Below are 11,730 nucleotides of genomic sequence, written 5' to 3' on the forward strand. Positions count from 1 at the left end.
TATGCCACCGTATACAGATACAGGTAGGTATATGTGCTGTTGTCTTTCCAAAAAAAGAAAGAAAGATAGGTACTGAATGTGCTGTACAGTTATACACGACAGCCACAGGGGCTTTCTCCATCCACCCACCCACCGGTGAGGTACAAATGGAATGGAGCAAGAAAAGGACTCTAGGCACAGCAGCTAGCAAGCTCGCTAGCTGAGGTACACACATACAATAAATTTATAATTTTCAAAAAGTACAGTACATACATATATATATACAGACATGCATCCGTTGGGTGGCCGGTATCTTATCCAAAAGCATGTACCACAATGATTGGTTTTGTGTGATGCCTGTGGCTTGCTCACTTCTGGAGTTGCTTGGTTGGTTAGTTGTTGTCTTCCTAAGCTGGGAATTACTCCGCTTGCCTTGCCTAGATCGATCTATTAGCATGGTCAGCGCGTGCGTGCTCACGTGCTTGGCTTTTGGAACTCGAATCTATTATTGCGGGCCGTTTGAGAGGGCTCGTCTAAAATGGTTTCACCGGTGAAGCAAAAAAAAAGGCTTCTTGTAGCTTCTATTTTATAGAAGAAGAAAAATCTAGATGATACTCTTAACCTATCACAAAAGATCGATTTACAACATTCAACTACAGACCGGATAATAAGAGCTATCCAACTATCCAAATCAGACAAATTTAGCCCTTATGGTGGTTTCAAACGTGGTTTTGTATTTTTTATATAAAAAAATAAAAAATCTAATTAGATCTAAGTAATTGAAATTAATTCATTTTAAATCAGAAAAAATAGAAAATATGTATAGTATGTCTACTATTGATTTATTTGAATCTTATTTATTTAAAAGTAATAGGCATAACTATAAGCAAACAAATACTAAAAATTTGAAAAATGAACCTGAATAACTGAGAAGTAGAGTGCCAATAGATAGGTTATATTTTTATAGAAAATTTGGTACTAGTTTCATATTTTTTTTCTAATTTAAATAAATTACTCATGAATTTTTTAGTTTGAATTTGAATTTTTATTTTTTATAAAATTAAAAACCACCTTTGAAAATTTGCTAGGTTTCAACAGTTGGATGGTCTCTGTTACCCGATTTTGTGGTTGAAGGTTGAAATTGGACTTTTGTAATAATTTGAAGGTACAAAATGGATTTGTTTTCTTTTTTTAATGGCTAACAAATAGTTTCACGCAACAGTATCTCATTTTACGTAAAATAGCTATAATAAATCTTTCCAAACAGGCCTTTAGTTATGAAGTAACTTATGACGGACTTGAACCTGCAGTAGCTAGCAGGGAGGGATGGAGGGTGAAACGTCGGGGTCGATCTCGGGCTCTCTTTCAAGGTGACATGTAAAGAAAGTTACCTGTCACCATACTCTAACCCCAACCATACGCAAGAGCCCGGTCGGTCTTCAGAGAGCAAAGGTGTATCACGCAGACAAGTTAGAAAAAAAGAGAGAGAAAAGATTAATTATTATATTACGATGGTGATGATGGAGTGATTCGATGCCTTGCTCTGAAGTCTGAACTATTCCACTGCCTTGTGTGGTGTCTATATGTGTACCCTTCTGACAGATGACACGTACGACGGAGTCGTTCAGCACTCTTCCTGTTCCTTTTCTCGACTGGAGTTGTGTCCTTCTGTGCTGAGGTGATTGGAGGAGGCGTTTTTTTTAGAGAAAAAGTGATTGGAGGAGGCGTTCCGATCCGCGTCGTGGCATTCCTGGCCCTTTTTTCGTCCCCTCCAGGCCTCCACAGAAGCCATTTTCACCCTTCCTATCTCAAAGATATATACTAGCCTACGCGTACACATCGTCTAAGAAACGAAGTCGATCGCGTCGTCTCTTGTGCGTGCTCAAACGTGGCCGTGGACGGCACAGATGTACGCCGGCGTCAGCAGGCCGGGGGCACCGGTGCACCTCGCTCTGCTGGCTTGTTCTTCCGATCCCTGCTGGCTACTTTCTTATAGAGCACAGTAGATAGGGAAACCTGTCAGGAGCTTCGGCATACGGCGACGCAGTACCGGTAGGGGCAGGTGTATTGCAGCCATGGAAGCAGGTGCTGCGGGTCTCGCTGCACTGATGGTGCTGGTCAGCTGGGCGGCGGGTCTCGCCGCCGCCGCCGCCTCGGCGTCGCTGGCCACGTCGCCGGTGCCGTTCCAGGCCGGCTACATGCCGCTGTTCGGCGGCGACAACCTCGTCCGGTCGCCCGGCGGCCGCTCCGTCCGCCTCAAACTCGATCGCCGCACCGGTAAGAAGCTAAGCAGGATGATGCATGCTGTTCTTCTTTCGATCTGCAGCGCTCTTTTTAGCTAGCTTTTGTTCCCTGTTCCTTTCCTCTCTCCTTTCCTTCGTCTTCGTTCGTTCCTAGCTGGTCATGGAGATCGACTGATGATATGATGATGATGATCGTCAGGCTCCGGGTGCGTATCCAAGTCGGCGTACCACCATGGATACTTCAGCGCTTCCATCAAGCTGCCCGACGACCACACCGCCGGCGTCGTCGTCGCCTTCTACGTAAGCCGCTGCTACCTCTTTCTCCACTTCTTGCTAGCCGATCTCGATCTCTACAGATAGCTTAAGATTAATGGCATCCAGCAAAACTGCTAGAGTAGTCTAGTGATATTTGGAGGCCATATTATTCCATCTACAGTATCACCAAAACTTTTAGTTCCCTGAAAACCAAGAAAAATCGAGGCCCTACCAGTCAGCGTGTTGCGTGTATCAGATCGATCAGGTTTCTGAAAAAGTCTTGTCCTGCACACACACGGAATTGATCTGACCACCGGCCATGGAAATTGGCGTTGCATGACCCGGGTGCCTACACAAAGTTGGTTACCAGAAAGTAAGGTACCCGGGTCGCTTAGCTACGGCGGGCACGCCTGCACAAGAAAAGAACCGCTCGACCGAAAGGCCTATTTGCTGTACTCGCTTGAGACGTACGTGTCGACGCATCGTCCGGATGAATTCAAAGTGGCGCGTGTTGGAGTGCTGTATTTTGGTCTAGACATCTTTCTTTCTTTTTTTCCTTTGGCCACAAGTATTGGACTACTATACTTTTTTGTTTTCGGCCAAGTGCTGGACAAGACAAGCAACGTTTTCAACTTTTGGTCCAAAAAGTTTTATCTGAAAAATATAGCTGTGCACGAAACATCTGTAAGGCTTGGTTACAGAGAGATGTATATATGTGCATTTCACGAGTTACTTTAAGTTCAACTTAAATTAGTAGCCAGTACAATTATACATGTATCTCGTTGGTCTACCTTTGGTTGCCGGAAAAATTAAAGTAGTTAGTACATCATAGGCTTAGTGGATATGATGAGTGGTTGATGGTTAGTTATGAGTAGTTGCTCTAAGCCAAGCAAGACATGCCGATTATTGAAGGCGACGATGCCCATTACGCAGTGGCCACCCATGCATGTCCCATGATTTCACCCTTAGCTCCATGCTAGTGATCGACTTAGTGGAGATGTTAGGAGACATGTACCTATCACGTACGCACTCACATACAGTAGGTTAGCTTCAGTATCAAAGACGAAATGGGCGGCGCCGGCGCCGGCCGGCCGCCGGTGCCGCGTCGCCTTCAGCTACCCTTTAGCTTCGTTCTTGACACGCACTGCATCTTTAATCATGTTAAGATGATTATTGGCATTCATCTATCTTAACCATGCAATTAATCAGCTTCAGTGCTTAATAATTTGCAGCTGTCGAACGCCGACGTGTTCCCCCGCAACCACGACGAGGTGGACTTCGAGCTGCTGGGCAACCGGCGGGGCCACGAGTGGCGCGTCCAGACCAACGTCTACGGCAACGGCAGCACCTCCCGCGGCCGCGAGGAGCGCTACCTCCTCCCCTTCGACCCCACCCTCCGCCCGCACGCCTACGCCGTCGCCTGGACCCCCACCGCCGTCGTCTTCTACGTGGACGGGGCGCCCATCCGCGAGGTGGTCCGCGCGCCCGTCATGGGCGGCGACTTCCCCTCCAAGCCCATGTCCGTCTACGCCACCATCTGGGACGGCTCCGCCTGGGCCACCGAGGGCGGACGCTACAAGGTCGACTACGCCCACGCGCCCTTCGCCGCCGACTTCTCGCGGCTCGTCCTCGCCGGCTGCCCCGCCGGCGCCGGCGCGAGCTGCGCGGTGGCGGCGATGACGGCGGAGTTCGCGGTCATGACCCCCTCCAAGCGCGCCGCCATGCGGCGGTTCCGGCGGCAGCACCTCCTCTACACCGTGTGCCACGACCGGTACCGGTACAACGGCACCGTCTTCCCCGAGTGCGACGACGCCGAACGCGACGACTTCCACAAGTGGGGCGAGTCCAAGCGCGTGTCGCCGGGCCGCCGCGGGTACAGGCAGCACCGGCAGCCGCGCGCGGACAAGGCCGCCGCCGGTCGCCCCAGCACGTGGCCGACGATGGGAGCCCTACGTGCAGACTAGCTAGTACTAGTATGGCGGTCGATGTGTGTGGACGTGTGGTGCGTGCCATTGCCATTAGGAGATTGCTGATGAATCTATATATCCTATATAGATAGCATCCACTAACTATTTCTCTCTTCATGCAAGGTGTCCACATCATTCTCCACTAAGTGTCTCATTAAGTTTCAACTACCTTATTAATTATAAAACATGTTCATGTCATCTCTACAATATGCAATACTTTTAGTCTTTAATTAACTAAAATAAAATCATATACATAAGTTATTTTTTTCATCACCTATTCTTCTATAATGTGATCAAATATTATATTGGTGTTTTTTCTTTTAGCTTATCGATTTTTAGGAGATTCAATAAACAAGAAAATGTCCATATGATCTCTACTATGTGCAATACTTTTAATCTTTAATCTATTTACATAAAGTCATATACATACTCTATTTTTGCAATACTTTTAATCTTTAATCTATTAAGGTAAATACTCATATACATACTCTATTTCTTTGAGCACCTATTCTTTTATAATGTGATCAAATATTCTATTGACGTTAGTTTATCGATTTCTACCAGATTTTGATAAAAAATAACATGCACGTAAAATTCATATCAACTATATAGCCTATATAGATGACACCTACTAAAGTCATTAACTCTATTTCTCTTAACGTGCAAGTTATTCGCATCATATAGGAATCCATTATATCAAATGCCACATCAACGTCCACTAGGGCCATCTATTTATGTTTTCCATCGATTTTTTTTGTGAATGTTGCCATGCAATCATCTTAATTTTTCTACTTTCAAATTTAAATTTAAGAAATCCCGCAGCAATGCGCGGGGTATCACCTAGTTAGTTATATTAGTGGACGTCGAGGATATATCGGGTGCATAGCACTGTATGTGTACAGGTGTTTCTTACTCTGCATTTTTCAAGATGCAGAAAGATACAGTCATGCGGGCTTGCAATAGATAGATTGCGTGGTTCCATTTCCATGCTCATTTTTCAGTCGAATATATCTCTATCAGGGCCGTCCCACAAAATTTGTGGGCCCTGTGCGAAATTCTAATTTAGACCCTAACTATAGTAATAACATAACTAAGGTTCATTGTATCAAATAGGCTAATATATTGATTGTGCATGTTACTTGAAGTGATTTCTTCAACCACTTTTGTCAATTGATGTTCGGTCAAGATGCAAGAAAAGAAATGAGATATAGAAAAAAAAACTTGAGCCAACAGAGAAACAAATAGATTGGATTGGGGTGATTTGTGATCTAGTATGATCTTTTATGGGTGAACTCATGGATTAATCAGGGGAGGAGAATTAAGCGCATGGTTGTTGATCCTTTCTACGGGGAAATAGGAGATGGTTTGCATGCTGCAGAAAAAGTTGGAAGAGATTTATGGCGAGGAAGGAAAATTATAGGTGTGCAGTGTGCTCTTTCCAAGAAGTTTAAGAGGAAACTTTTGATCAAATCATACTATATCTACTGCTACCACTACTAGAGAAAGGACCATCAGCACCGGTTGAAAACGAACTTAGATACTGGTTTTACAACCGGTGCTACCAAACCGAGACCAATGTGACTGCCTAGAACACCGGGTAAAACACCCGGTACCTAAGGTACCCTTTGGTACCGGTTGCCAACCGGTACCAATAGCCCCCACGCCCATTCCGCTCACATCGCTCCAACCGGTACCAATAGCTCCCACGCCCATTCCGCTCACATCGCTCGCACCCCTCCCGTTACGCTCCCCGTTACGCTCGCATCCTTTCCCGTTACACTCGCACCCCTCACAGATAGTACTGAATCAACCACTAAATATTGAATCCATCGATACAAAATTTACAGATCCCACAAATCATTCGAAGAATCAAACACAAATAATGAATCGATCGATACAAAATTTATAGATCCCACAAATCATTTACAAGATCGATACAATCCATACAATCCCTATTTCAAAAAAAATTCAAAAAAAAGGGAAAAAATCACCAAATCCGTCTCCCGCAGCGGCGGCCCGAGCGCCCCGCAGCAGCGGCGGCCCGAGCGGAGGCCCGAGCACCCCGCAGCGGGGAGCTCTAAATCGACAGGCACGAGAACTCGCTCCACGTACCCTGATCCGCGCAGTGGCCTCCTGCCCCGCCTAGAGGAGCTTGGCGATGTCCCTCCGCATCTGGCGGAGCTGCAGCACATAATTTGCGCAAGAGGAAAGTCCCCTTGTGTTTTCTGCCAGGCAAGCAGTGAAAAGATAGGCCAGAAATTAGCGGTGTTCAACATAATCTATCAACTTTCTATTAGTGCAAAAGAAGGGCACTTTGCTTCGTTTCTTGTCACTTGACAACATAATTTGTGTGCACAATGGAGGAAAAAGGAACTCAAAAGAGGAATCAATGACCAGTGCCAAACCAGATTGGTTTGCTTAGTTTCTTTTCTATTGGATTGAATCTGCAAATCCAACAAAAGAGAAAAAAGTAGCTATAGATTTGAGGACAGACGAATGGCAAGAGACTCACAGTAGGCAGAGATCTTGAACTGCTCAAGCGCATCGACGCTGGCCGCCTTGGCCATCGCCTGCGCCTGGGTCTCCACACCGGCATCCCACCGCACCATCTCGGAGCGCCTCCTGCCACCGGTGGACAGCCTTGAAAAGGTGGCCGACGATAACCCCCATGGCTTGGCGGAGGCTGCAGCCCCGAATGCACCGACGCCGACGCAGCCGTCCTGCGTGGCCGGTCGCCAGCGACCAATCCTGCGTGTCCAGTCGCCGACGGAGACTTTAGCGGCGTCTACGCGAGAGGCGCCGCCGCTCGGCGGCCGGCAGCGGCCTGCGCTCCCCAGCACTCCAAAGGAAAGGATAAGGTAGAGAGATGAGAGTGTGACAGTCCCCGTTTTAAATATAAACCTAAGTCGGGAAAAACAGTTTAAAATGCAAACCTCAATTCAAACCCAGGTGAAACTTCCCGAACATACCCCAAATTGATGGCACAACTAAGTCATAACAAAAAAGTGGAGACAAGGTGAATTTATGCACATGAAATGACAAGTTAAACCCCCAAATTTTCAAATACTTAAAAGCCAAAAATCCTTTTAAATAGACCAAAAAGTCAACTCTCACACCTTAGCTCAAATGAACTTTTGCTCAAAACAAAAGTTCTAGAGTTTTACAAGACAAACAACTTTTGTATTCAAAGTTTTTCAAGTTACAACATGAAATTTGGAGAAAAACCCGAAAAACAGTTGGTTTATGGGGTTTTCATTTAAACTTGGATTCAAATTTTTAACTTTCAAACCGAGTCTCAAATGGGAAAACGTCTGACACCAAAGTTGTAGATTTTGACACGAGGAACAACTTTGGTATTCAATACTTTTCAAGTTTAGTTCAAAATTTTTGAATTTTCCTCGTTCAAACCTCGCCCTCTCTCTCTTTCTTTCTCTCTCTCCTCTCTCCCCGCACTCAAGCGCTGAGCAGAGCAGTGCTCGCTGCGCCGCCGGTGACACCGCCGCTGTGCGCTAGCCTGCCGCAGCTCGCTGCGCACGCATGCCTGTTCGCTGCCCGGCCATGATGCTCCGTCGAGCCTGCGTCGCTATTGCCACCATCGCCTGCAACGCCGCTGCGCTCTGCTCCGTCGAGCACGCCGCGTCGCGACAGCCGCTCGGCGACAGCTGCGTCCGGCCGAGCGCCGCGGCAGCTGCCCGCCAGCTCGAGCTGCCCGGCCTCCCCAGCACCACCTCCCCTCCCTCGTGCGCCTATATAAGGCCGAGCTCGGACTCTGCTCACGCCATGGCCGCCTGCCATTGCCGCGCTATGGCCGCCGACCCACAATAGCCGCCGCGGAACCCCGCGCCCTCGCCCCACCTCGCACCAGGCCCTTTCACTTTGTGGAGAAGCCTCGCCCCTTCCCTCTCCCCCTCTGGCTCCCAAGAAAACCTGAGCCGAAGCCCTGCTCGTCGCCCAGAACGGTGCGCCACAGGCCGCCTACGCGCACACCGAGACCACCTACAGATTCCCTTTGAGCCCCTGGTGCTAATCCCCCACTTCCCCCTCGCCGCTGGCGAGCGACCTCGCCGGATTTCGGCCCCCAAGGTCCGCCCCTCCCCTGTTAAGTCCGGCGGGGACCTATTTGCAAGTCCCCAAAACTTTCTAGGGGTATATATGCGAGAGTCGGTTTTCTTTTTCTTTTTGTTTCCAAAAACAGCGAACTTGTAAAATCGATATAAATTCGTAGAGAAAATCTTAAAAATGCAAACTCAACTGTTTTGGAATCCTTGTTACAATATCTACAAGTTTTGTTACATGCACATCTTCAGAATCTGTCTACATTTTAATCTAGGAAAAAGATTAAATTAAATGGGCTATGTTTGTTCTAGGAGTTATGCTCAGTATCTATAGCTGATTTTTGGCTAGATGTTACTTTCTGCAATGTGTAGACCTGTGTAAAAATCTGAGCACCAATGGACACCCCTAACTAGATGAAATCCTAGTCTTTGCTAGATCTAGCATAACACCTTGCTATTTATTTCTGGATGTTATACTATAGATATGTGCATGAAATTTTTTTCATGTTTTTGTAATGCTAGGTAAACACCACTATACAAGTTTGGTTAATTTTTGATCGGTCTAGCTATATATGTGATTTAATCCATGTTTAATAGTGCTATTTCATGATAAATAGTTCTGGTAACTAGAAAAATATGAAAAATTCACAGAATACTTTACACCATGTTAGAAATATTTAGAAAAAGTTTTAACACCAGAACTTGTATACCTTGTTATGTATAAATAGGTTTTTTCTAGTAGTGTCTATTTGTTTTATTTTTCACGACTAATTTGCTGACTAAAATTTGTTGAAACTTTTACAGTCGGATTCTTAGCATATCTGGAATACTATGTAAAATCATGAGCACCATTACTATCATATTTTCGTCCTGTAGAAATGAATCTTGTTTATAGAAGAATCTGTGTATTTTAATTTTCATGTTAGATATGATTAATGAAAATGGCTGAAACTTTTATAGTAAGCTTTTTGTTTAGTTTTGTTCTCTGCATAAAAATTCCAACACCATAAACTCTTCCTAGTAATGATAGTAAATAAACTAAGTTTCTATGTGAAAAATGACAAAAGACAAAAATAAGAAATCCAACTTGCTCTATAAGTTTAAGCCAAGTTAATTACTACTCTATAAACGATTGCCCAAGTACATGTAAATGAAATATTTTATAACTTTATAGTGAAGTAAATAATAAATTGTTACGGTCACACAACTCATGCATGTGCATTTCATATAGATACGCCTATTCTCGCCGACGGTACGTACGAGCTGGTGCCGGAGTCCGAGAGTGAACAGCGTGAAGCCCACTAACTAAAGCCGCCGAAGACCCGAACCAAAGTTCGGAAGAGCCCAAGGCTAACTTTGCTTAGCAAGGCAAGCCCCGGAGCATGTCCTATCTATTTTAAAATTTATGCAACTTATTCTTATCTACTTGCGCATTTAAGTTTACAGGAGTTGCTTGGAACCTTAGCTGCATGATCCTAGGTACCTATGCTTGAACACTAGTATGTGTAGGTCGCTAGTTGGCTAGGCTAATGGTTCGGTAGAAGTCGAGTGATTTCCTGTCACTCGCGAGCTCATAGGAGTTGAATGTCTACTACATACTGCAACTATAAGGCTCACGGGCAGGGCTGTGGTACTTGTGATGCCCCGTCTGTTTAGTGAAAATGGATAAGGCCGCAGTGTGTGGTAGTGGTGGTTAAGCATTTGAACGTACTAACCACATGCCGAGAAATATGGTAATCGGTAAGCTTAAGTACCTGATCGGCCCGGCGAGTGGACTTTACTTTCACCCTCTTTGAACTGGGTTCACATGCGGCCACATGCGGGTACAAGAAGGCGCACGCCGGGCGTGGATTCTTGTAGTCGAGGTGGGTGACCCTGATCCACAACCCGGAAAGAAAGGGGAAATGTTGCACGTGTGACTCTGGGAGTAACCACGTGACGTGTGGTTAGGTCTGCATTACAAGGTTAACAAATTCGATTCGAATCGTCCGCTTCTCACGGTTTGGGATTGCTTAACCCTTTTGCCACATATAGTAAGAAGTGAAAGATGATGATGATGATGATGATGATGAATATGGTTGGTCGGATGATGAAAGATAATTGTTTCCCACCATGTATGCTATTGGATAGATGCTCACCTAGCATGGTTAATTGAACTAGAATTTGGAAGCTAAAACCTGAAATTAAGGATCTACTCTTTATTGCTTTTCGGCAAAACAAACCCCTCAAGCCAAAAGCCTTGCATGTCTAGATTAAGGGCTAAGTATACCCATAGTCGGGTAGGCCTTGCTGAGTATTAGTATACTCAGCCTTGCTTGTGGCTCAACTTTGTTTTCAGGTGATACGTTTGAAGATCAGATAGCTAGCTCGACTTGGCCGGGTACTTTACCTCCTGGTTGGTCGGTGGAGTGGGATACGACTCTGGCCAACGATGACAATGCCGAGTGATGTCATATACGGGCTTCATCATGACATCTTGTATCGTCGTTTAGAACTCGCTTTATTTCCGCTGCAGTTAAACTCTGAACTACTTTCAATTTGAATTTCAAGTACCTTTCTGAGATTTCGAACTTAGTTTGTAATAATTAAGTTAAGACTCGGTAATGTAATATATTTGTGAAATGTTGTACTCTCTGGACTCACCTTCGTATGAGTTGCATGTAAGCTTTGGGTTTCGAATGCAGCTCAGGTGGTTTTATCGGGACTTTACCCGACTGGACTGTCGGATTACTCCGTTTGAAGTGCGTGTTAGCCGGGATTACCTTTATGGTGATGGTTAGCGCACTTGAGCCGGATTAATTCGGGCCGTTCTGCCTCAGAGAGGAAGAGAAATGAGAGTGGTAGAGTAGAGAGAGGACGCCAGAAACTTAGAAATATCTGGACGGAGAGGCCGTGCACCGTGTTTTGGTACCGGGTGGTGGTTTCCACCGGTACTGAAACTCGACTTTTAGTACCGGTGTGTGCTATCACCCGGTACTAAAAGATATCCCTTTCATTAGTTCTGGGTTCTGGCAAAAACCGGTGCCAATTCTTAATCATTGGTACCGGGTTGTGCCAGGACCCGGTGCCAAAGGCTCTCTTGGATACCTCGGACTATTGATTCAGATCAAAAGTACCAGCTGGTCGTTGCACCCGGTACTGATGCTCATATTAGTACCGAGTGAAACAATAAGTGGTATTTTTGGTCTGGACCGATGGCCCGTTTTCTAGTAGTGTACTAACACTAGTAAT

General features: G+C 45.7%; 1 protein-coding gene and 1 long non-coding RNA gene across 3 annotated transcripts; one reads left to right on the forward strand and one right to left on the reverse strand.

Annotated features, from left to right (window-relative positions):
* The first annotated feature begins 1,734 nt into the window (after positions 1-1,734).
* LOC120692180 (probable xyloglucan endotransglucosylase/hydrolase protein 27) lies at positions 1,735-5,499 on the forward strand. Of its 2 annotated transcripts, XR_005682502.1 has the most exons (4): positions 1,736-2,256; positions 2,422-2,522; positions 3,710-4,514; positions 5,289-5,499. XR_005682502.1 is itself a non-coding variant. In XM_039975422.1 (3 exons), exons 1-3 carry the CDS (start codon positions 2,055-2,057, stop codon positions 4,439-4,441), a joined length of 1,035 nt encoding a protein of 344 aa, XP_039831356.1. In that variant the 5' UTR covers positions 1,735-2,054; the 3' UTR covers positions 4,442-4,586. The 2 variants fall into 2 exon arrangements, 1 of the variants encoding a protein (XP_039831356.1); XM_039975422.1 differs by lacking the exon at positions 5,289-5,499 and having other exon boundaries at positions 1,735-2,256; positions 3,710-4,586.
* Positions 5,500-6,304: 805 nt separating this feature from the next.
* Positions 6,305-7,326, reverse strand: LOC120691150. Its single transcript, XR_005682121.1, has 2 exons — positions 6,957-7,326; positions 6,305-6,669 (listed from the first exon to the last, which is right to left on the reverse strand). It is a non-coding gene; the product is annotated as an uncharacterized LOC120691150 (long non-coding RNA).
* Between the last annotated feature and the right edge of the window lie 4,404 nt (positions 7,327-11,730).

The sequence above is a fragment of the Panicum virgatum genome, chromosome 9N, assembly GCF_016808335.1.
Source record: "Panicum virgatum strain AP13 chromosome 9N, P.virgatum_v5, whole genome shotgun sequence".
NCBI classification, from domain to species: domain Eukaryota; kingdom Viridiplantae; phylum Streptophyta; class Magnoliopsida; order Poales; family Poaceae; genus Panicum; species Panicum virgatum.

Bases quoted from the DNA above. Each gene is read 5' to 3' on its own strand.
- LOC120692180 (XM_039975422.1), top strand. From the start codon at position 2,055: ATGGAAGCAGGTGCTGCGGGTCTCGCTGCACTGATGGTGCTGGTCAGC. The intron at 2,257-2,421 runs GTAAGAAGCTAA...GATGATCGTCAG, and splicing joins CAAACTCGATCGCCGCACCG to GCTCCGGGTGCGTATCCAAG. The intron at 2,523-3,709 runs GTAAGCCGCTGC...AATAATTTGCAG, and splicing joins GCGTCGTCGTCGCCTTCTAC to CTGTCGAACGCCGACGTGTT.